Source organism: Herpailurus yagouaroundi, unplaced genomic scaffold (assembly GCF_014898765.1).
Source record: "Herpailurus yagouaroundi ecotype Mexico unplaced genomic scaffold, PumYag 29, whole genome shotgun sequence".
Lineage (NCBI taxonomy): Eukaryota > Metazoa > Chordata > Mammalia > Carnivora > Felidae > Herpailurus > Herpailurus yagouaroundi.
Genome location: NW_024412377.1, coordinates 83,274,545 through 83,301,035, shown reverse-complemented (window position 1 = coordinate 83,301,035; position 26,491 = coordinate 83,274,545). Strand labels below are relative to the sequence as shown.

The 26,491-nt window shown below is 35.0% G+C and overlaps 1 protein-coding gene across 3 annotated transcripts in view; it reads right to left on the bottom strand.

Moving 5' to 3' along the window:
• The window catches only part of KIAA0825 (KIAA0825 ortholog), a 391,857-nt gene that overhangs the window by 271,627 nt on the left and 93,739 nt on the right, over nt 1-26,491 (bottom strand). For 2 of the 3 annotated variants that reach the window (XM_040448484.1, XM_040448491.1), the window contains 5 exons: nt 16,870-17,031; nt 6,838-6,953; nt 5,014-5,241; nt 3,311-3,576; nt 1,760-1,910 (listed from right to left, as the gene is read on the bottom strand). In XM_040448484.1, coding sequence (XP_040304418.1) covers nt 1,760-1,910; nt 3,311-3,576; nt 5,014-5,241; nt 6,838-6,953; nt 16,870-17,031 — 923 coding nt within the window. The remainder of the gene's footprint in view (nt 1-1,759; nt 1,911-3,310; nt 3,577-5,013; nt 5,242-6,837; nt 6,954-16,869; nt 17,032-26,491) is intronic. The other variant, XM_040448497.1, reaches the window with a different exon arrangement.

Below are 26,491 nucleotides of genomic sequence, written 5' to 3'. Positions count from 1 at the left end.
AAAACCATGTCAAGTACTCCAGTTGTCAAAACAGTTTAAAACCTGTGCTATTTTTAGAAGTTCCTTATTTTTGGTAAATATAAAAGCAGTATCACTTTATTTTTCTGAGCATAAATAACAGCCACTAACTCTGCAATTAAATTGTAACTACTGACCACGTTAAGTATATGGAAGCCACAGTACCATGTAATCACAGGGTAACTATCTTGTTATTTCTGTCTTTGAAGCTAAAGCCTTGTCATAAGATCTGAGAGCTGCGTGTTACATGGTAATTTGTTGTTGTTGTTGTTGTTGTTTTTAATACTTGTAACTTCAATACCAGGTCCTCAATGCATCCACTTATTATTTATACTGTACAATTCTTCTGACTCCCAATTTGCATAAGAGAAAACATAATACCCCTACGGTGGACCTATAGTGAAATGATACCTGTTCCTCAATGAAAACATCGTATGAAATTGCTCATTAGTACACTGACATATTGAAATAGTTTGAAACAGGAGACGGATTCATTTTCAATCTCTCTGTTTACCTCAAGGCAAATAAGGAAGCTGTGATGTTGCCAAGAGAGGAGAAGACCAATACTTTCATTCTTATCTCAAGCTACCAGCTGCACTGTGCCACTTTCTCGTTCTCATTCTGCTCACTGCTGTTTGAAGCATGTCAGGTTTGGAAAACCCTGTATGAATGCTCTTGCAGAAAGAAAAACTATCTGGGAAGGGCCTCTAAAGGACAGATGAAATGGCCTTTGAAAAAGTGGAAAGTCCTTTAAAAGAGCTTCTTAGCTCCCTCTCTCTGTTACGGCAACATTTATTATGATAATAACTCAGGCATAAATAGAGCCACAGGACCCCTCAGTGCCAGAGAATTGACAAGGGGGACTCTGCTGAATAATACCCCAGTCTGTTTTTCCCAGTACTCCACTGATATTAGGACAGTCAGGAAAAACAAAAATCATAAGCTTCAAGCCAGAGGAAAGGGCAAATTGGAAAAGTTAATGGAGTTGTTGGGCTTGACTGATGAATTTTTTTAAAAACCCTGATTATCTTTTATTAAGATATTATAAATGTTTCGCCCTGCCCTGAAATCAACCTCAAGGAATTTCAAATATTGTGGCTTATGTATAATCAATGGGATTTAGGAGAAGGGAAATTAATGAAGCCTGATGATGAATAATTTTAATTGATCCTGGGTTTGGTTGCACTGGAAATCATTAGGCTTTAATTCAGTCAGAATTTGGGATTTCAAAACATGGGCTAAATGAAAATAGGTAAGCTATAAATGATCAGATGGGTCTTAAAGCACCCTCATAAGAACATGCAATGAGAAGGAAAAAATATGTATAAAGAATAAAATGGCTAATAAAAGATACTTATAAAAAACAGAAATACATAAGAAAAAAAGTGCAGGAGTACCTATAACTGGTCCCTTTAGAAAAAAAATACGAAATTGTAGCATTTTGGCATTGTTATCTCTTTGACTTTCTCATTGTATCCCATTATATTCCAACTTATATAGCACATGCTGCAGCTCAAATTAAGTTATTTTTACTTTTAAGCAGAAGGAAGTTCTGATGTCTAGTTATTTCAGGTTTTTAAAAAGTGTTTTTCCCAAGTACAAATTCAATATTTAAAAAATATTATCCTAACAGCCTTCGTGTGTTGGTAATGCCAAGCTCATGTTTCTAATTAGCCAGAAAGCAGGTAGGCAGTAAAACATATTTGTGTAAAAAGGAGGGATAGTAAACTTAACTTCACACCTCATAAAAAGCTTTGTAGTCATCCCAGTGGTGGCTCTCAGCATCCTGTAAAATGCTTGTAGCACAAACTCTGACGCAGTAGTCCGTAACCTGAAACTGTAGAGTGTTGATGAATTCCTGATATCGTTGGACAGGCACCAGGAATATGGGTCTGTTCAGAGGCAATGATCAAAGAGACAGAGATTTAAGGCCTGTGCAGTAGGCGGTAACAATCTCCAGTACTACAAATGGTTTTGATTATTAGATATCAATCATTCATTTCCTCCTAATGCTGAAGTCTGCATCCACATTCACTTTCCAAAAAGAAAAAAAAAAAAAAAAAGCTGGTCTTTGTTTTGCAAGTCCTTTGAAAACGTACATCTGCTGTTCCACAAATATGCACTTCAACTTGAGACAAACTGCATTGTCAATACATCATTCAAAAATAAAAGTATTCTTTGTAAGCCTATTATTAGAGATCAGTGCATTATTTAGGCATTAGGGTATCGTTATTACAGAGAACAACATGCATTTGTCAGAACCAACTTTTATAAAGCTATCACACGTCCCACAAACACACTTCTTTTGTTTTAAAAATTGTAATTTTGTAGATGTCAATTATCTCATAAACTGTTTTAAAATATTCTACGGAAATAAAGTGACTTCTGGCACATTTTGTTTATAACTTCAAGTATGAGTCACCACATCTGACTACTTACGAGAATTAAATAGCAGAGCTATATTCTGCATCAAGTCAAATTTATTTTACTTTTATCTTTAGTTATTTATATTACACTTTCTTATGCTTTCTCTCATAGCTAAGGGACTACAAACACTGAGTGAGAATAAGAAGAGACCGATGGCTTCATGCTGGACATCCACGTCCACATGTTCCCTTTGCAAAGGACTGTGCTATCTCCTAGAGGGGCCAAGAGCAGCCAAAAAGACCATGTGGCCATTTTTATTCTCTTTCCAGGAAACGTCCAGTCTTTTTAGACTACTAATACGTGAGAATTAAGACTGCCGGATGCTTTCTCCTCACATATTAAGGATAGTTTCTTACTAAATGGATGTTTTGAAATATGTTTACATTGGTCAATAGAATAGATTGAAAATGTGTTTATTCTCTCTGTCAGTCCTGACATCCTGTTTGCTTAGAAACAAAAAAAGAAAAGTGCATATTTCACAACTGAGTATACAAGGGACAGAAACAAGTTCAGCTTTCCTTTCCGGGGTAGTCACAGTAGTGTGCCTTACAAAATGGAGAGGGTTTACTTGGTCAGGTCATAACAGCATGCAGAAAATAGTTGCCCCAGATTAGATGGAAAACGGATGGGTCTTTGGAGTGAGCCTTTCAAAGGAATACCTCTCTTACTACCTGTGTATCTGGTTTAACACCCCACACCCCACCTTTCTGACATTTTCTAGTCAAGGCAGATGAAAATATAATGCGCCATGTTCATTATTATTTTCTCCTTCTTGAATATTGTCATCAAAGTTTCGCTCCTGTGATTTCCAAAGATTACATGTTACTTTAAGCATGGCCATCAACTTAATTTAAATGACACTCACTTCTTAGTATTTTCTTTCATCAAATTATCAAAATGCGTAAAATGCTGGAAGACATATACCGCTGTGGAGAGCAATGTGTGTAAGTTTGTCAGGGGTGCTCTGGAAGGAAACTCCTTGCCCCTCTCCTGCAGTCTCGCCAGGACAGCTGTTGCCACTTTACAACAGGCCTCCACAAAGTTTGCTCTAATTTCCTGGAAAGAATCATCTCTGCATGCCAGAGCCAGTGGAAGCATTGTGTCAAGTTTTTCCATGATGTCAGAACAAAACTAGGGAGAAATAAATGTAGCACTGAGTTATTTGTACTCTGACAGCACCGTGTAATTTATGTACAGGGGAGCCAAATTCCTAAATAATGAATTTGGCATCAAACATAAATATAATGACACAACTTTATAACAATCAATTTCTCAGTTATATAAAGTTAAATGCTTTATGTCAAATAAGGAAATCCCAAAATGATGCTTTCCTACATATAACCTTCAAACCTTATGCTTACCAGACAGACATTATGAAAAACTCATGAAATAGCTTTACATGACATTACTTTATTTGTAGTTCATAGAACTCAGAAAACATGTATCCTTGGCATTAATATGATTGGATTATTTTTGAACTTATTCTAATTTTTTTGCTGAATTTTCATAAAGGAAGTTTTTATTAATCACATGTACATAAGGTTATATCGATTTAATTTAAATAATCTAGAAGCATCAGAAGCAATCTCACCTGCCATCTTCTTACTGGTAAGGAGTCAGCAATTTTCAGAAGTGATGTGCCTGTCTTTTCAGTAGTTATTATGAATCTACTCTTTCTTAATGGCAAAGGAAGTACAGTGGATGGAGAGGCAAAACTAGCCTGTACTCCCAATTTGCCAACAGTGTTCCCAGGGGAATGTTCTGGAGCCTCAGGTTGCCAGAAGCCGAATAAGGAGGCCATCTTTAAGATCCCTCTTTCACAGGGACGCCTGGGCGGCTCAGTAGGTTAAGCATCATGATCTCAGAGTTTGTGTGTTCAAGCCCTGCATTGGGCTTTAGACTGACAGCCCAGAGACGGGCCTACTTCAGATTCTGTGTCTCCCTCTCTCTGCTCCTCCCCCACTTGCTCTTTCTCTCTCACTCTCAAAATAAATAAAAACACTAAAAAAAAAAAAAAAAGAATGCTCTTTTACAAACATTCCAATCATACGTTGCCAAACTCATTGTGGACTTAATATTGAGTAACGGTATTTATTTATTTCTGTAATTACTTCCTATTTTCTCAGTATGCTCTGTAACTCTCAAGACACACATAAAGATGCAAGACGGATGCTAATGAAATGGAATGTACATTAACGTGTAAATAAAGATTTAAAAGTTGCCTAGGCTAATAAAAGACAGTAATCCCTCAACCTCCTAAATTTCTCCTGAAATCATTCAAAGGAATAACCCAAACAAATAGTTTTCCCAGCTCTGCATGAAGTCACAGAAGCCTCCCCTTGAGGGGCCTGAGACTCATGGAACAAGTTGGCAACAAGTTTAAGTCTTTTTGCTAGCAGTAGCCCATGTACACCAGGGAAGAAATCTGGTACTGGGTCAAGTACCAAGTATTTGCCAGAGACTCCACCATTTCCCTTTGCAAAGTCTTAAATTAAAAAAAAAAAAAAAAAAAAAAAAAAATCTAATTATGCCAGTCTACAGTTTGAAAGGATTTCATTTGAATCTTGCCTTTGCAATTTTCTTTGGTTGGTCCTCCTCCGGAACCACATGACTGTCTTGCCAGACTTGCTGGACATTTACAAGGTTCATAGCATAGGTTACAGCTGAAGACCTTTCATTCTGTTCCTGTTGGAGAATTTTTGTGGAAAAATCTTCAGTTGCTGCTGTTATACAATGTGCCACAGGAAGAGACACTTCTTTAAATGCATTTCGCCAACGAAAGTCTGGTAAAGTAGCCTGAAATATAAATTTATATGAAGTTATATTAATCTTAACTCAGCAACACATGTTCCTATTGTTATAGATATAAAATTATTATTTTCTTTCAGCATTTGAATATGGGTATTCTTTGATAAATGGCAAAGGCCCTTCTTACAACCTGAAAAATATTACCCAGCGAATAAAGCAATATACAAAAACATGTGTATTCTTTACACAGAGTAATATACTGGCATTTCATTTTAATTCATCAGTGGATTTAATCAGAAACTTTTTTCAAAATTTAATCTCTTAAATATAGTTCAATAAAACTATCTTTATGAGAGTTAAAAGTTACATTTACTATTTATCACATAAAGCAACCTTTAAACTCAATATAGTTAATAAAGTCTAAATTGGATTTTTATAGTCTTTTTTATAGTTTATTGTTAACAAGTATTCCAACATAAGACAGAGTTTAATATTCAGTCTTTTATTTTTTTTTCACTCTCAGAAATCCAGACAAGCCAAAAAATAGCAACAAGAAATTTCTCAAAGAAATGACATCATTGTACCTTTCTGGATTTTTTTCTTTTGAATTTTATTTAGTTTCTTCACCCACAAAGTGGTAAGCAACACAACTTTTGTTCCAAGAAATGAGGAATTAAAATTATCTGCATTGCTCTGTGTGGGAGGAGTGGGAGACTGGAGAGAATGGAGACTGGTGGTGTTTTGTTTTCCTTTTTCTTGTGGTCTGGCTCAACACAATTGTGAATGTATACTTTCCCCAAGTCCTCTAATGTTCTCTTATGTACTAAGAACATTAAGTAGGTGAGCCTGTGCTTAGCATTACTTTCTCCCTGTTTTAATGTAATCTTGTTTACTGTAATAATTCACCTACTCTGACTTCAGAAGACTCTAAGCCAATATACCTGACTGAATTACTTATTTTTCTGACTCTGGATGATTTCTATAGTTTCTTTAGGCCTAAAATTACTGGGACTATGATCATTAGCTTAGTTTTCATATACACACATCCCGTACAGCATTTATTTAGTGCTTTTTGTATATACTATAATCAATAATCAAATCCACGGTCAAAAAAGTGGCTCCCATTTTCATTATGCATATAATTATGTTGTAACTGAATTTTTCTTTATAAAGTTTTAACATCAGAGGGCCTGAAAACACATTTCTCATTTTATTTTTACATAAATTAGTTAAAAATTGAATCCACCCAGCTTTTACAACCTCCTTTGTTTTTTTTTTCTAATTTTTTTAATATTTATTTTTGAGAAAAAGAGACAGAGTGCATGGGGGGAGGGGCAGAGAGAGAGGGAGACAGAATCCAGGCTCCAGAATCTGAGCTGTCAGCATAGAGCCTGATGTGGAGATGGAACCCACTACTGGTGAGATCATGACCTGAGCTGAAGTCAGACATTCAACCTACTGAGCCACCTAAGCACCCAAAGCTTATAAGCTAATTTTCAACCAGGAATCAATCGTATTTATTTATTTATTTATTTATTTATTTATTTATTTATTTATTTTAGAGGCAAAGGGTAAAACTCAAGGCATTTTGATTCATAATGTATTCACAGACATATGATGCTATTATATATGAGTAAAAAATACCACTCTTTTCTCGTCACTCACCTCTTTTACTGGTAGCAATTGCTCTGAAGGAACACTAGTTGCATTTCTTTTAGGTTTCTCTGTTACAACTTTCCAACTGGATGTTTCTAAAATTCCTATGCAACAGAAAACAAACACACAAACATACATTAAGGAAAATAAACCATACTAGACGGAATTAATAGGCTCAGTTTAACATTAATTATGTAGAAAAGCTCTAAACATAGTATACACATACATACACATATATCGAGATTCAGACAACATAGTCAAAAGATGTAGGGTGATGTTACCATTATAATAACTACAGGATCAAAATATAGAGTGTCCCTTTCCATATATACAACTTGATGAAATTTGTATGCCATTTATATTCAAATTTGATATGCATGCTTATGTAATCTGTAAAATATAGATCCCTTTGTCATTATTCATTGTCATGTTGATAATGTAGGATAAGAGTACAAAGTTAAAATGAATTTCTTTTTTCACTTATAAATTTAAATTCTAAATAAAGAATGGTGCATTTAAGAAATGATGGTGTTCCTTAGCACATTAATACTTCATTTCTTGAAATGAGGAAGAAAAAGAGTACATGAATAAACATCAACATATCATGAAAAATTACATTATTAATAAATATAACAATAATCCTTTGGAAAAATACAAACACTGGGATAAGAAATAATCTCCAGCTCTTAAAACGGAATTATTTCCTTACCTTTATCTTTGAGAATTAAGGAAGTCTTTTCCATGGGGAAAAAATAGAGCTACAAAAATGTAATTTAAAAATATGCCAAAAAGAAATATTTCCACTTTTCCATTAAGGTTTTATTAATTACAGTTTAATTTTAAATAAATGATTTAGCATTTACCTTTTGCTTTTGCCTAGATTTGACATATTATGATGAACTATATATTCTGAGGCATTTAGAAACATTTTTTAGGATCCTAAGAGTCAGTTTCTGCTTACATCCTGAGTAAACAAATTTCAAAATCTACTTGATTCTTATCAATAGGGCTCTGACTGATAGATTCATTTAGCAGATGTGTGTGGTTTTTGTTTTTTGTTTTTTTCTAAGTGTGGTTCTATGAGCATAATCATGAATGATTTCTAAGTAATATAATTTACAAAAACATTCCTCATATGTGGAATTTGAGAAACTTAACAAAAGACCATGGGAGAGGGAAGGAGAAAAAAAAAAGTTTCAAACAGAGAGGGAGGAAAACCATAAGAGACTCTTAAATACAGAGAACAAACTGAGGGTTGATGGGGGGGTGGTGAGGGGAAAACGGGTAATGGGCATTGAGAAGGGCACTTGTTGGGATGAGCACTGGCTGTTGTATGTAAGTGATAAATCATGGGAATCTACTCCCGAAGCCAAGAGCACACTGTATTGTTAGGTAACTTGACAACAAATTATATTTTAAAAAAACAAAACCAAAACATTCCTTAGAGAGGTAAAAACTCCCTTTGGTTAACAATAATATCCTTTTTGGAAATTTTATCAGAGTTTATTCTGAGGAAAAGTTTTCCTCAACTGTAGTGTTTCTTTATTATTATTACTTTATTTTTTTTTATTCTCAAGTTAGTTAACATACAGCGTAGTCTTGACTTCAGGAGTAGAATCCAGTGATTCATCACTGACATATAACACTCAGTGCTCACCCAACAAGTGCCCTCCTTAATGTCCATCATCCATTTTCCACATCTCCCCACCCACCTACTCTGGAGTTCCTTAATCATTTTGGGTTTGTGAACACTTCTGAGAACTTGATTAAAGTGACAGAACACTCCAGCCAAAATGCACCATATGATTGCATAGTAGGTATGTGCACACATACGCACACTCGCACCCCCAGACATACACACATAAATAATATTGGGGATTCCCAGGCTCTTTTGCGTAGGGCACTCATTAACCCCAAGGGCCTGTGGACTATAGTTTAGGAATCCTGCTTCATTTCTCAACACAAACCACAACATAGAGAGGGTTTTAGATCAGCGTTGTATCATTTAACACAAATTGCTTTCACCATGGCTTGCATTTTATTGTCTTTTAAAAAAATGGTATTATAAATAACTAATTCTAACACTGAAATAAAATCTAGATTAATGAAATATTTTCTTAAGTTTATTTATTTATTTAGAGAGAGACAGAGACAGCATGAGTGGGAGAGGGACAGAGAGAATCCCAAGCAGGCTCTGCGCTGTCAGTGAGGAGCTGGATGTGGGGCTCAAACTCACACAACTGTGAGATCATGACCTGAGTTGAAACCAAGAGTCAGACACTTAACCAAATAAGCCACCCAGTAGCCCCATGAAAGATCTTTAAATAAAGAAAAATGAAACTACAAGGTATTAAAATATGGAATACTTTTTCAAAAGATCTGTGTACAGAAGATTTTTCAAAAGGACACTAAATGCAAAAGCTATAAAATAATTCTGCATAAAAATACCATTAGCAGTCAAAATGGATAGGACAAACTGACTTAGCACTCTTTTTCAAAATGTCCATACTATATATTTTTTATTAGTAGACTTTTTTTTTTTTTAGAGCGTTTTAGGCTTACAGAAAAGTTGAGCAGAAAGTACAGAGTTTCCCATATATTCTTTCTCTCTGCCCTCAGATTGCCCTCAGTTGCACCTTGCATTAGTGTGGTATATTTTTTTACAATTGAGGAACCAGTAGTTATTAATATTAACTAAAGTCTATAGTTTACATTAGGATTCATTCTTTTTTTAATTAAGTTTTTAATTCAGGTATAGTTAACATACAGTGTTATATTAGTTTCAGGTGTACAATATAGTGACTCAACAATTCCATATGTCACCAAGCCTCATCAGGATAAGGCCATTCCTTAATCCCCATCATCTATTTCACTTATCCCCCTCATACCTCCCCTCTGGTAGCCATCAGTTTGTTCTCTATAGTTAAGAGTCTATCTCTTGGTTTCCCTCTCTCTTTTTTTCCTTTGCTTGTTATTTGTTTGTTTCTTTTTAAAAAAAAATTAATAGCCCAAGCATACTTCTAAATTCAAATTTTAGTTAATATAGAGTGCAACATTGGTTTCAGAAGTAGAATTAATTCATAATTACATACAATATCCAGGGCTTATCACAAGTGTCCTCCTTAATGCCCATCATCCATTTAGCCTATCCCTCCACTCCCTTCCCCTACATTAAGCCTCAGTTTGTTCTCTATCATTAGGAGTCTCTTGTGATTTGTTTCCCTTTCTTCTCATTATCACGCCTTTCCCACATGTTCATCTCTTTTGTTTCTTAAAGTCCACATATGAATGAAATCATATTGGTCTTTCTCTGATTGACTTATTTCGTATAGCATAATACATTCTTAGCTCCATCTACATTGTTGCAAATGACAAGATTTCATTCTTTTTGATGGCTGAATAATATTCCATTTTGTGTGTTTGTGTGTGTGTGTGTGTGTGTGTGTGTACATACGCTTAAACACACACACACGCACACACACATCTTCTTCATCCAGTCATCAGTCAGTGGACACCTGGGTTGCTTCCATAATTTGGCTATTGTAGATAATGCTGCTATAAACATAGGAGTGCGTATATCCCTTTGAATTAACGTTTTTGTATTTTGGGGGCGGTAAGTTCCCAGTAATGTGATTCCTGAATTGTAGAGTAATTCTATTTTTAACTTTTTGAGGAAACTCCATACTGTTTTCGACAGTGACCACACCAGTATGCATTCCCACCAACAGTGCAGGAGGGTTCCTTTTTCTCCACATCCTCACCAAAACTTTTTGTTTATTGTGTTTTAAATTTTAGCCATTCTGACAGGTGCGAGGTGGTATCTCAATAAATTTTGGTTTGCATTTCCCTGATGATGAAGGATGTTGAGCATCTTTTCACGTGTCTGTTGGCCATCTTGATGTCTTCTTTGGAGAAATGTCTGTTCATGTCTCTGTCCATTTTTTAATTGGATTGCTTTCTGGGTGTTGAGTTTGATAAGTTCTTTATATATTTTGGATATTAACTCCTTATCTGATATGCCATTTGCAAATATCTTCTCCCATTCTGTAGAATGTCTTTTAGTTTTGTTGATTGTTTCCTTTGTTGTGCAGAAGTTTTTATTTTGATATAGTCCCAATGGTTTATTTTTGCTTTTCTATCTCTTGCCTTTGGAGACATATCTAGAAAAATGTTGCTACAGATGATGTCAGAGAAATTACTGCCTGTGCTCTCTTCTAGGATTTTTATAGTTTCAGGTCTCACATTTACATCTTTAATCTATTTGGAAATTAAGGATTCATTCTTTGTGTTGTGTATTCTATGGGTTGAAAATGCATAATGGTATGTGTCCACCATTACTCTATCATATAGAATAATTTCACTGTTCTAGGAGTCTCCTGTGCTCCATCTAGTCACCGCTGTCCCTCTCTTCCCTTGCCTTGAAAACCACTGCTCTTTACCATCTCTATACTTTTGTTTTTTCCAGAAGTTCATTAAATTGGAATCATATAGTATGTAGTCTTTTCAGATTGGCTTCTCTCATTTAGCAGTATGCATTTAAGAGTCCTCCATGTATTTTTGTGGCTTGATATCTCATTTGTTTTTGTCATTGAATAATATTTCACTTTCTGGATGCACCACAATTTGTTTATGCATTCACCTACTAAAGGACATCTTGGTTACTTCCAAGGTTTGGCAGTTATGAATAAAGCTGCTAAAAACACACACATGATGGTTTTTATGTGAACGTAAGTTTTTAATTCATTTGCATAAATACCTGGGAATGTGATTACTGGGTCATATAAGACAGTGTTTAGCTTTATAAGATACAATGAAATCATCTTCTAAAGAGGCTATACTATTTTACATTCTTATCAGCAGTGAGCGAGAGTTCCTGTGGCTTCACGTCTTTGTAAGAATTTGGTGGTGTTAGTGTTTTAGATTTTAGCCATTCTAACATGTAGTGGTATCTCTTTGTTTCACTTTCCATTTCCCTGATGACATATGATGTTGAGCATGTTTTCATATGCTTATTTCCCATCTGTATATCTTCTTTGGTAAGGAGTCTGTTCAGATCGTTTGCTCTTTTTTTAAATTGAGGTTTTTTGTTTTTTGGTGTTTTTGGTTGTTGTTGTTTTCTTGTTGAATTTTAAGAGTTCTTTGCATATTTAAGATACAAGTCCTTTACCAGAGATGTGTTTTGCAAACATTTTTCTCAGTCTATGGCTTGTCTTCTTATCCTCTTAACTACCATAACTTTTTACTTGGCAATTTCACTTCAGAAGTATACTGCCAGATACATATGTGCTCATATAAGACATAGTTTCAAGGAAATCTGCTGTGTCATTGTTTGTGGTAGCAAACGGAGAGGAAAAAAGAACCCTACATGCTCATCAGTTAGGAACTGGTGAAATTATGGTACATGCACCAATGGAAAATTATTCAGCTATTAGAAAGAATGAGGTCTTTCTATATAACTGTTAATAAAAAAGCAGCTCTGCATCGTATGACAAGATTCCATGTTATTTTAACTTGGTGAATAGTAGTTGTCCCTAAAAAGGAAAACTACACAAGTAGAGTGGAAAAAGACTTCATTTACAGTCTACTCTTTTGTCTTCTTAAAAGTTTTCCTATATGCATGGACTACTATTCAAAACAAATTTTAAAGAAGAAGACATAATAAAGATAAAATTGTTAATGACGTGAAGGGACAATGCTTAGATTCTTAACGTCACCTTACTTTTCTACAGATAGCTCATAAAGCCAGCTAATTTAAAAAGATACTTACTCTGGAAAAATAACACTAGTTCAAAGTACAAGCTTTGCAGATCTATTTCTGGAGATAACTATCTGCCATTGTGCAGCTATCATTTAAGACTTACAAAAAAAGTTAATTATCTTATATTTGTCTTTTCACTTCCAAATACATTATGCTTATTCACTCAAAGTAATATGTCTTGATGTTTATACAAACCATTTGCCTATTTTCAAGATGAATAAAAAAAGCTAAGCTTCCCAAGACTTCTGTTGCTGGTAAGCAATTCTACAGTAAGACAGAAAATGAATTATGAAGCTGTTATGCTAACTTTTAGGATACAATCTTTCCCCCAAAATTAAAAAAAAAAAAATTTAAACCTAATCCTATATAAAGAGCAAAGGGTATCATTTTAAGGCAGTATTAGTAGGACCGATTCTAGACTAATAAAATATCTTACGGTTTTAGTGAATTATGGCATCTTTGCATTCACTTGAAATTCCAAATGGTCAACATCAAAATTTGGCACTGTCAAACTTTATGAGCTCTGTGAACATGTGCAAAGTATTTTACCTATTTAAATATATATTGAAAATTCTATTCACTTACTAGCATTGTCTAGAAAAGTAGATCATTTTTGGCTCATCACTCTAAAACATAGTTATTTATATACAGTCAACACTGGTTTCCTTAAGAGGATGCCCAGATTAAGGACCTCAGTAGAGTGCAGAGGGTCACAGGAATGCCAGCTGCGTAACAGTCTCTCCCTAAAGAGTTCGCTGTGGTTCATTTTACATTTCTGGTTAGTTTCCACACTGTCGCTTTCTTTCATAGAGAGTAGAGGTTGGCAGTACTTCCCTGTGACATCCACTTTCACACCCAAATTGGTCTTCATAGGCTCCCATTGTGTGCACTACAAAGCAACTTGCCTTGTTGGCAGCTCTAAGTGGGAACTACAAGTCTTTCTTTTCTTCACTGTTCTTTTCTGGCTCACAAGCAACCTCCCACCAAAAGCTGAATCTGTGGAAGAGACTACATCCAAGAGATAATACTATGAAAAAGTATGAAGAGAAGCCCAGGTGGCCACCTTGCAAATTTCCAATGTGGAAGCCTTCGACCTCTCTGCCCAAGAAACAGCTAAAGTCCTAGTGTAATGAGCTTTACAAACCCTAGGAGCCTCTTTACCTTAACTACATACGCCTCCCTAATACAATCCCTTAACCATCTAGCTAAGGAACTCTTAGAAGCCATTTGACCCCTCTTAAGACCCCCTAAGAGTACAAACAATCTTTCAGAAGATCTGAAATCTTTGATTCTTCTGAGACAAACCCTAAGTGTTCTTCTTACATCCAATTGAAGCAGCCATTGCTCTTTGTCATTGCTGGGGCTAAAGAAAAATGAGGGCCAAGAAACCTCCTGGTTTAGATAAATCTCAGATGCCACCTTTGGAAAATTTGAGGAACTGCCCGAAGAACAACTTTATTCCAAAGGAGCATTAGAAGTGCCCCATAAATCAAACCTGAGGCCACTCCAGAAGACATGATCAACTAAAAGAAATACAGTAAGGCACCATTACAGTCAAATAATGTGCTATCATTTACTGAAATGACCAAAACAGAAAACCATCAAGTCGTGACGAAAAAACAAAACGAAACAAAAAAACCAAATAAATATAATAACTAAATATCTTTTTTTCTCTGAAAATGCTTATGTGTCTACAAAATCTATTGTATCATATTCAAATTACTAAGAGCATGGCCAATTTAGCTAAATTGACGATATAATGGTAAACATCAAAGTAAAAAGTAAAATATTTAATCATCTTTATATTTTCTCCGTGTGATGTTAAGCACCTGGATATTTTTAAAACATCTGGACAATAAGAAAAAAAAAAAAACCCTCACTTTCATCACATTGTTTTGGTTACATGGACATAGTAGGCAACTCTTTCCAAGATCTTTATTAGCAAAATATGCTCCAATCAAAAGAAATACACAGGAAACCAAATGACTTGATCTTTTTTTTTTTTTTTCGCTATTCCCTCCCACACAAGATTTCCAAGCAAAACATTAACTATCAGGATAACTTAAGATGCATTTGGTTTCTTTAATCATCCATTTCAAGGAATCTTTTCCTTCCTGATTTAAAAAAAAAAAAAACTATGCTTTTGATAAGAATTGATTAACTTGGCTGTACTGAATAAAACATTTAAGTTTTTCTTGACAATTTCCCTCAAGATCACTCTTTTCAGGGAGCCATTTATATAAAGTTATGTCAGATTAAATCAATCTTAGCTTTGTTTTAAACAACATGAATTTCAACAATGAAGAACGCATATATCACAAGGGGATAGTCTAGTACTTAAGATATTTCTTATACCTGTCCTTCAAAATACCTTCCACATACTACGTTCAATAACCCACAACTGTGTTTCTATAATGCATTCTTATTAATGTGAACTTGAGTTACTTTTATCTGCCATGCTGCTTATATGACAAATTTGGGTAAGGCAGTATATGTAGCATAATTATTTATTTTCTCTGTTGATTTTATTCTTTAATGATAACTATTTCTCTCAAATATATAGCATTTGCAAGTCTCAACATTTCTTGGTCTTAATCTAAATAAGTTGGACCAGCTTTTCCTTTTCTCCTTTTATTCTGAAATCAGTATGTCAAACCTCTGCCTCTATCATTAGCCATTAAGTTTTGTATCTTCATAATACTTCTCTAAGACAATTCTGATTTTGAATTTATGCTGCTCTTTAAAGGAATAAAGTTCTTAAAATCCACCTAATTTCTCTAGAGCCTAGTGTTGGACCAATATGAGTCCAAAGAGGTAAGAGGCTATATGTGTTGGAGTCCACTCTATTTCTTGATTCACACTTCAGAAAAGATCTGCTAGAGATGTGGATGAGAGATGCAAAATCATAGCCAACCATGGTGGATGAGTACCAACATCAACTGTCAACTGCTTGAGGCACCAACTTGTCACTAAAAAATTAGGATGTCATATTTATCTACTCAGCTCTTTCTCTGACCCAGTCAGTTAAATCTAGAAGACCCGCTAGGGTTCATATTATCTCCTAATTAAATCTACTTTTCCATTCTGTCTTTTAATTTTCATATTTTCTGTCTTTATATTTTTATTATTTTCCTATTAGACTTTTTAATAGCTTTTAGAAACCTGAAATCCACCTCCATTTTTCTTCAAATTATCTCCAAACTTGAAAAAATGACCTACTTTACTTTATAATTTCACAGTGCTACTTAAATGTAATCTGACACATAGAAATATAAGCTCTGCTTAAAACGAAAGAAACTTAGACCCTATAACTTTCCCAATATTATTCACCCAGGCAAATTAACTAAAGAAATGGAAAAGTAAACATATTAAAGTATATGTAATTTCTTACTAAGAAATTGGGTTTTGAAATCTTCTGATTGATTGTTAATCATCTGGTTTTCTCACGTCATTTTGCAAACGCAGCCACAAGCTCTATTAATTGTCCTTAACATGATATATGGTATCGTGCAAAAGAGAATTTTGTATGGTTTATTCTGATACAGATGAAAATATTTGGAAGTACAGATAGGAACACAGGGAACATATTTTAACTATCTAGATTTTGAAATCTAGAAACATTATTTCAACATACATGGCACAGTTTGCCTCGAAAGGATTTTGTGAAGACTAAACTTAAAACATTATATAATTATTATTACTTTTATAACAGCTCTCATTTACTGACTGTGACCTACTAGACATTCTTTTAAATACATAACACTAAATCATTGAATTTCCACAACCCTACATAACATAATGAGATCTGAAGCATGTAGTAGTAACAAAAGAGAGAGAGAGAGAAAGTTAGTTTAGTCCTACACCATCATTTTGAAGATGAGAAAACAGAGGTCTAAAAAAATGAACTATCTTGCCTAAAGTCATCTGGCAGCTAGTAGCAGAAGAGGAGATACTACATCATCCACTATGTTTGTTTTTTCCATAGGCTAGGCTGTGTTTCTCTGAATTAAAAAAAAAAAAAAATCTGATTTTATCTAAAGATCATTATCCAGAATTGACCTCCAATGCTTTGTTAATTAGAATTATGGAGTTTGCCACGTATAAAGGATGAAAATATAATTCTATGGTGTGTATTATATTTAATATTTATTTAAAGGATTCTATCATGCATTTTTTTTTCAAGTAATGGTATAGATTTAGTGGCAGGAAGTGAAAACAGAGAGAAGAGTTGGTTTACAAATTCAAACAAAGGAGCATGTTACCTGAAGGGTTTCTGGGTGTCTTGAGTGATATAAATATTTCTTCCAATAATTCTTCAACATTTTCTTCCAGCTTCAAAAAGGATTTTACGAGCTGTGCTAAGAATTTGAGTTCATTTATGGAGAGGAAAAAGTTTCTTCCTTTCTGTGAACACTCGGGTGTAACTGTGAAAGAGAAGATCTATTTGTACATTTTATTTGTTTTCTCAGTAAATACTGAAACAATCTATGTGCTTCCATAAACCATCAAAACTAACAAGTTCAATAAGTAAACCAAGTTTGTTATTAAGAAATGAATATAGGGGCGCCTGGGTGGCTCAGTCAGTTGAACGTCCAACTCTTGATTTTGGCTCAGGTCATGACCCCAGGGTCATGGGATTGAGCCTTGCATTGGGCTCTGCACTTATCTTTTAAGATTCTTTCTCTCCCTCTGCCACTTTCACGTTTGTGTTCTCTCTCTCTAAAAATTAAAAAAAAAAAATGCATATAAAATCTCCTAAAAGAGTCTTTAGGGAACTGGGGATGAGTATTCTGTTTGATACAACTATGACAACTAAATAATTATATTGATTCTCAGAGTTATAAACAGGAAGGTGATTTGTTGTTGTACAATCATATACAATTTTATTTTTTTGAGTCTGTCACAACTTGAATCTAGTCACAAGGGAACATCACAAACCCAAATTGACAGAAAGTGTAGAAAACAGCTGGTCTGTACTCTTTAAAAGTGGTATGTCATGAAACACAGAGACTAGGAAACGTTCTAGTCAAAAGGAGTTTAAAAAGACATGACAACAGAAATCAATACATGATCAGTGTTTTATTTTACTTTATTTTATTTTTTTTACAAAGAACATTATTGGGATAATTTGGTAAAATGTGAGTAAGGTCTACAATCTGATGCTCTTATTTCATGATTGTTAATTTTCTGATATGGATAACTATACTGTGATTATGAAAGAGAATGCCCTTGTTTTTAAGAAATATAGTGAAGCATACAAGGACAAATATCTGTAATTTATTCTCAGTTCAGGAAAAAAAAAGTTTTCAGAGACAGTGAATGCAAAGGTGGAAATGTGGTAAATTATTAACATTTGATGAATCTGGATAATTTTTGTAAGTATGAAATTAAAATAAAAATTTAACTTAAAAGAAAAAGTGACAAGACAAAAGGAGTTTTCAAGACCTTAGAAGGATTCCTCCTATATCATTAAAAAGAAGCAACCTAATTGTTAAATCTAGACTACATAATTCATGAAATCATGTTTAAAAATAACTTCAGTCTAAGTAATTGTGATATCTATTGCTTTCATAAGAACAAAACAACTTAAAATAAAGATTGATTTTTCCCTTTTATAATTAGTGTTTTCTTCCTTTGTAATTACATCACACTACCATCTGAATACAGAAAAATATCTTAAACTTCAAGCATATGGAGAATAGAACTAACCTCACCAAATGACACTGTGGACCAAGTTTTCAAAGATTGAAAGAATTCTTCTTTATTAATGTCATTTCTTAAAACATACATGGCATTTAAGAACTATCTTGAGGCTTAATAACAAATTGAAAAATCTGCACTCTTGTAAGATAAGCATATAATCCCTTTGGTGAGAAAACATGTGGAAAGTCTCTTAGAAATAATGTAAGGCCTGGTGATTCCATGTGAAAAAGTTTACCTTCAACACATGGATCTAAAAGGAGGGTTCCAAACATGTGACAATTTAATGGGTAATCCACTTCATTTCAGTTACATTTTAAAACGCTGGCATCAGACTTGTAACCGTATGATAGAGGTTTTCACTGAGGACCAAAAATGTCATGGTACCTCTGCGGATAATTTGAGAGAGACCCTGTCAGCCAACTTAAACAGTAGAATTTAATCCTGTTCTTGAAGCGTAAAACAAGGCTTTAAAAAAACACCCAAAAAAACCCACAAGTGCCTACAAAAACTATTTCATCTCTAAATTGATATTAGGCACACATACCTTAAAGTCTACCTCTAAACAGCCCTGCTCACACCTGTCATTCACCCACAGGCATGCCAGAGAACATAAACATGGACGATCAGCATATAACTAAGATTCTACCATGAAAATCATGACCCAAAAATGAAAAGAAAAGAGAATAAATATACTGTGAATCATTTAGCTGTTGCTTGACTCTCATTTTGCCTGTTTGATTTCTTTTAGGCTTTGCTCATGTGGTTGAAGGGTCTGGTTTAACCTTCTAAATCTTAAAGGTGTTCCTTTGGAACTGAATATAAGCCAAATTTTCAGACTTGAAGAATTCTTCTTCATTCTTTAATAGTTTAGCTAGAAAAATAAGAAGGCTTTGTGTAGCTCCATTCTCATTACAAGTATTGTATTTATAAAGTAAGCAAAGAAACACACACCTTCCTAAAACATCTTTGAGGGTCCAAACCCTCTAACCTAACAGTGCTACTTGTTTAAAAATTATGTAAGGTTGGGGCACCTGGGAGGCTCAGTCGGCTAATCATCTGACTTTGGCTCAGGTCATGATTTCATGATTCATGGGTTCAAGCCCTGGGTCAGGCTCTGTGCTGACAGCTCAGAGCCTGGAGCCTGCTTTGGATTCTATGTCTCCCTGTCTCTCTGCCCCTCCTTTGCTTGGTTCTCTCCCTCCCTCTCTCTCTCTCAAAAATAAATAAACATGAAAAAAAATTATGTAGGGCCTGAGGATTCCATATGAAGAGGTCTTACCTTCATGATCTGGATTTAGAATAATCTTGTATTGCAGAAATTTAACAATATTGAGTGCTAAAGGCTTTTCAATTCAATGCATCTTTACAACTTCATAGTGAAAGAGGACAGAAAAATGTGTGACCTAAATCTAATCATTTTTGTCCCCAAGAAGCAATGATTATGCTAGAGGTCCATTAATTAGTAGTCCTTATTTCCTATTACTATTAGCTCAGTGTTCTCCCAAGGGCTATTGTGAAGGTTCTTAATTTATGGAAAAATAATTCTGTGATAAATTCATTTTGTCGAAGTCCATTTAAAGCAAAATTAAACACAAAGGATGGACTAGCATAGCCCAAACTTGTCTTATTTTCCCTACAATATCTCCCAGGACTAGAGTTCTACTCATCACATCTTAGCTCATAATTTCTATTTGCCTACACATACCTATTTTTCTGTTTCTCAGACTCTTCACCGTCAACAAAATTAGGAAAGGGTTTCCCCTTTTACTTTTTCTTTCAGTCAATTAATCTTGTTTTCCTCTTTCTTTCACCATTCTGTTTGTCCTCTCCTCCAACTCACCTCCCCAGAAAATCTTACCTGAATACAATCAATTCATCTTCCCTGCTAAACTAATCTGGCCTTTTATCTATTTTTTTTTCCTAAACATTTTATGACTGTCTTCTTTCAAGAAACTTTGGGCATACAGGCTTATCCACAGGCAAATATGTTTAGCTGTCCACCAATCACTGCTATAAAATATCTGAAATAATGATTGTCAGTTTATTATAGGATGAGTTTTATGATTCTTAAAAAATATAAAATTCTTCTAAATCCTAATAATATTATAAACAAAGGTTACATTTCCATCTTAGGGTAAGACTTTGATTTACCATTAACTAACAAAGAATAAGTCCATGTTGAGGGTTTTTCCCCCCTCCCCCATATTATTTTAATAAAAATTTTTCTAAAATATGATTCCCTGCTTTATTATTTAGTATTTAGAACACAATTAAAATTTTTCTTCATGACAGAGTTATGATAAAAGTTTTTTATATGCTCCACTGAAAGATGAATATCTGTCCCTCATCAAAGGGCATTTCTCAAACCTCATTCTACAAGGATTCTATGATCAAATAGGTTTAGGAATCACTACATACTAAATGCTACTTAAAGATGCCCACAATGCAAATCAGCATATTAAAATCTATTTACTTTTATAATAATGTAAATTTTTAAAAAAACGATGTTTCTCAAACTTTTTTGAGACACCAGTTTACCAACAAATCTATTAACTTTTGGGATGTTCTCAAACAGCAGTGTTGTATAGGGCACACTGGTTTAGATTACAGAACTACTTGAGTATTTATATCTGACTTGTAGTCTTTCCTCCAATTGTTAGACCTTTAGCAGAGGGTTCTTGTTGCTGGCTTTGTGACTGATTTTACCAGTATTTGCTTCCATTTGTAAACTACTGCTCCTCATAGCATCACAGTATTCTGCAGACCCCTTTGAGAAACTAATCAAAGTCTCCTAAATCCCTATGGACCCTCTCATTAAAAAAAAAAAAAAAGAAAGAAAAAAGAAAAAGAAAAAAGAAAAAAATCTATGTAGTCATTGTTTCAGGGCTTAAACAGAACCACCTGAAGTCCATTATGGCTCTCACAGGGCACTGTGGTCCAGGACCTCCTGAATTGTTAAAAATGCATATATATTCCTTGGCCATCACCAGATGCCTGTTAAACAAGTGTCTCAATTGAGTTTTCCACCTATTGGAGTTTGAGACCACTGCCTGAGGAGTCCATGAATTCTAGTTAAAAACTGTTATGGTAGAAAACTACTCTCTGGACATCAGAAAATCTGGGGATTTGGGTCTTAGCAAGTCAACCAAAGAGGTGCTATTGCGTAAAACAATGACTTAAAAGAGAAATGTTCCCTTTTTTCTGATTTCTGATTTTTTAAAAATTTCTGGAGGAAATATAGAACAATGGTAGGAAATTTCTAAAAGCATATCTTACACATCTGCTCTGGGCAAAAGAACTGCTCCTAGGAAAACACCCAAAGAATAGTTGTGATTTTATAGACACATTCATCTCAAATGTGAAATGATTTCCATGAGGCCCAAGATTATTTCCAGTGAATTCATCATAGTATTTCAAGAACACAGCATAATTTCTTAACAAAGTGGGCACTAAAAACAAAACAAAACAAAACAAACAAAAAAATTGGTTAAAAAAAATAAATGTAGGAAATTCCAAAGGTCCTAGAAGTAAGTAGGTTTGTCTCAGAACAAAGAAAGATTTTATACCTCTTCCTGAAATGCATTCTTCAAAACAATGACTATAGATTGAGTCAATAAATAAATAGATAAATAAACAAATACATGCATAAATAAATACAGTATTATATACACTTTTTTAGTATTTAGTTAGACAAAAGAAATTTGAAGATTATTTCTAAAATAGAAAATGTGTGCAAAATATATATAAACTCAATTATGAGCTGGGAACCTGATAGAGCATATTGATAAAACTGACTCTAAAATAGGATATTTTGTATGTGTTAACAAAAATAAAATTAGGGGTGCCTGGGTGGCTCAGTTGGTTGAATGTCTGACTCTTGGTTTCAGCTCAAGTCATGCTCTCAGGGTTGTGGGATTGAGCCCTGCGTTGGGCTACACACTGAGCGTGGAGCCTGCTTTGGACTTTCTCTCTCTCTCTCTCTCTCTCTCTCTCTCTCTCTCTCTCTCTCTCCCTCCCTTCCTCCCTCCCTCCCTCCCTCCCTCCTTCCCTCTGCCCCTCTCCCTAGGTCGCACGCTCTCTCTAAAAAAAATAAAAATAAAAACAAATTATATATACTTTAGGTAACATCGTATGCCAACTATACACAAATAAAAAAGTATACTTAAGAAAAATATCTCACCACGAAAAAATATGACAGATATTCATAGAAATATTGTTCTAAAATTAATTAAAAAACCTCTCTTCTCTCTTCAAATATATATACACACACATATATATACATATGCATCATAATATACATATATATGGATATATCACTCATAAAGAATATAGACTCCACACTTACAAGTGTTTTTCACCTAGTGACTAATAGTTAGAATCTTAACTCCATTCTCTGATAGCAAAATTAAGGAAATTGAAAACAAATCTTGAGAAACATTAGGGCTCCTCACACTTGATCCACAACAAAGGAGTATTTGGATTAATTATCAAAGTCCAGCTAAATCAGACAAACCATAAAAGTACAGGTAGTTGCTGAAAGAACACATATTATTTTTCAAAACCATTAGCAACAGAATTCTTGTTAATAATAGCATTAAGATACAGGAGAAAATGAGAAGCTTGAAAATCAGATAATCTGAAGCTGGTGGATCAGTATAATAGGATAAAAGAAGCACATTTTAGTTTTCCCAAGAAAAACGAACACTAGCCACTCTATTATTGACCGTAAATGGATCCATTTTCAGTGAGGCGTATTCTTGGTGCCACCAGACAAATGATGTAAAAAAGAGGTAACACACAAAAGCTACTGGAAGGCTCATTATTGCAGATGAAATTCATGGCATAATCCAAATGGAATATATTTATTTCAGTAAAGAAAACTTTTTAACAATATTACAAAAGAAGTCAGCAGGGACCACACGGGAACAAATAATAAGCAGTACTTTTCCCAGTACCCAAGTCACTTCCTGAGAGCAGGTGGGACTTCGGAGTACACTGTCGTATTCCAGAAGCCTGAATGAGCACTGTGCCTCCTGGAGCGCCTGCGCCTGCCTCCATGGAGCCACACAGCAGGGGAAGGAAAGAATGCACACACTATGTCCCCAAATGTGTAAGGAATCTTCTTTGTCATGTTAGCCTAATAAGAACCTGGAAAATCATGGACAACCTACAGGCATTTCTTTTTGTCACCATAAAGAAGAAATTAAAGTTATTTTCCCCTTTTGCTTTGGCATTATTTTTTTTTAACTTTTAGTTATTTTTCAAATATATACAAGTAGGAAAACATTTTTTTTTAATGTTGATGTATTTGTGAAGGAGCTAGAGACAGAGTGTGAGTGGGGGAAAGGCAGGGAGAGAGGGAGATGCAGAATCTGAAGCTGGCTCCAGGCTCTGAGCTGTCAGCATAGAGCCCGATGTGAGATCATGACCTGAGCCGAAGTCGGAGCCTTAACTGACCGAGCCACCCAGGCGCCCCAGAAAATATTTGAAATAAAACTAAGAAAGGAGTATTTCCACCTTAGTTTTCAAACTGAATTTATTATTTCTTATCTCGTCAGGAAGCTTCCATATGTACCACCCAAAACAGGGTAAAACTTTAAAATGAACTGAGTAAATGGATGAGAGACTGAATATGTGATTCAAAGGGTGAAGTGTTTATCTTTGAAGTGAAGTGAAAATGCAACTCAACACAAGCTGAATGTGTCGAAATTTCGACGCCCCAGAGATAAGTATCGGGACCCTTCTTTATGGTGAGACAATGGAGAAGGAATTATAGGGAAAGCTGAGCCTCATAAAAGTTCATGAATCTGGGGAAATGGCTGATTTGGTAGGTGGAGCATGCGACTCTTGATCTCAGGTTGTAAGTCCGAGCCCCATGACGGGTGTAGAAATTACTTAAAAATAAAATCTTAAAGGGGCGCCCAGGTAGCTCAGTAGGTTAGGCGTCTGACTCTAGATCTCAGCTCAGGCCGTGATGTTAGAGTTGTCAGTTGAAACCCCATGCTGGGCTCTGTGCTGGGTGGGAAGCCTACTTTAAAAAAAAAAAAAAAAAAAAAAAAAAAAAAAAAATTTTTTATAATTGTTAATGAAAATTAAAAAAAAAAAAAAAAAAAAAAAGTTAAAAAAAATTTCTTGTAAAGGTTAATGAATCTGAATTGGAAATAAGAAAACATTAAACTCTTAAAAACTGGAAGTTAGACTCCTCTGAGTCTCTCTGTCTCTCCCCACTTCCATTTTTCCCTCATGTTTTATCATATGTAATACTGTTCATAGCACCACTACCTGAAGTACAGGAGGTAATAGAGTGGAGTAGCTAACATGTGGAATTACGAGCCACATGGCCTGGGTTCAAATCCTGACACTACTCTCTCCCAGCCATGTGACTTTGGACAGTTATTTAGTCTTTCTATGACTCAACAGCGCATGAGGTTTAACTGAGTTAACATCTCAGAGCAGTAACTGAGGGGTAGTAAGTCCTGTATAAATGATAGATATTATTATCATTTCCTTTGAGAAGCCTGCCCTCAGATCCTACACCAACTTACTTTCCTTTTCTACATGCTCTTTCTTATTTTACCTCACACATACCTTCATTTTAGCACTTACTATGTCACATTGTAATTATAAGTTTGGGAGATGTGTCCTGAAACTTTAATCTTCTCAAGGGAGAGATCCTTTTTCCCCATTACTGCATTCCCACTATTCATCAGAGTGCCTACATGAATGAATGACCAGAATTATACATACTGGTGAGTATCAGAGACAAAACCAACTGCTTTTAACTCATTTTATTTAGCTTTTTCTCCCTGCCATAAACATGGTTCTTTAGTAAAATACTAACATTACATGAGTTTCACATTAATTACTATATGCCAATTTGAACAGGAAATGTTCGGAGGAGAAAGAACTAGAAACATATCAGAGATCTTATTACTGTTATTAAATGGACTCAACCATCTCTAAGCTTAAACACTCATAAAGTTGCATGGGAGCCCACTCCAAGACCTTCCACTGCTTCTTTGCTATGTGGGTTCTTCAAACCCACATATGGGGGTTTTGATTTTGTGTGGGTGTGGTCATCACCTTTTTTAGAATCTAAGTTAGGCACCCATGTTCATAGAAATAATGTTTTGCATACAGCTTTGGGAGATTCCCAGATCCTTTAAGGCCTTAGGGTTCTACTTGATCAGCTTGAGGCCCTCTGCCTTGGTCTGCTTGACTTTATGAGAAGTAGGCTCCATAGATCCCTCCCACTATGGGAACCTATAGCCCCTAAAAATTCTACTTCCCTTGCAAGAAGGATAAGTCCAGTCTAGCTTCTACCTTAAAATCTTTTCACACTTTCCGTGTGATAAAATAAAGGTCTCAACATTTACACAGACAGCTAACCCTCCTGACTTCTGTGACATAGGTCCTGGGTAAGGTGAGGGAATAAACTGAGGAATAACTAATACTCCATCCTTTCAGGAACTTAGACAAACACACAGCTGAGCACTACCTGGCCACTGCATAGATAATCGTATATGACAACTGAAACATTCTATTATAAAAAACTGGGTTGCTAGTATATACTTCATCTGCATTTTTTATATCTTTTTTCTCTGACTGTTCTGGGCCCAGGTAGTTGCGACACTTATTTTTATATCCATTGACAGGATCAGTATTCATGATCTAAAGGCAGGTAGACATATGGACAGAGAAAATTGCTGCACTTAAAATAAAGCCTCACAGCCCACCAAAAGCTCCCACATGAGAGAGAGGTTTGCTGTTCCCTTTGGAGGGACCCACACAACAAACAAATATCCCTTTCCTTCCCATATCAAGAATCACCTAGCCGACTAACGAGGATAGAGTCACCTTGAAGCTATTCTTCTGGGTCAATGAGAAAAACTGAAAAGAAACTGCTTCTATTATTACCCTTTATTATTCCCTAGCCAACACTGGCTCCACTGGATGATACCTAAACGTACTCCTAAATGATAACAAATTCTCCCACACTCCATTCCATCTTCTCTGGCAAAAGCTGTCAGTATTACATTAACAAGGGATCGGACTTCTTGCTCATATGCCAAGGGTATAATGCTTGTAGCCCTCTCCTATTTTCTACCTTTCTTATTTTGTTTTTTTGGCTGAGAACATGAGAGAATATCTGACTCCTCACGTGGCCACCAGGAGTTGAAG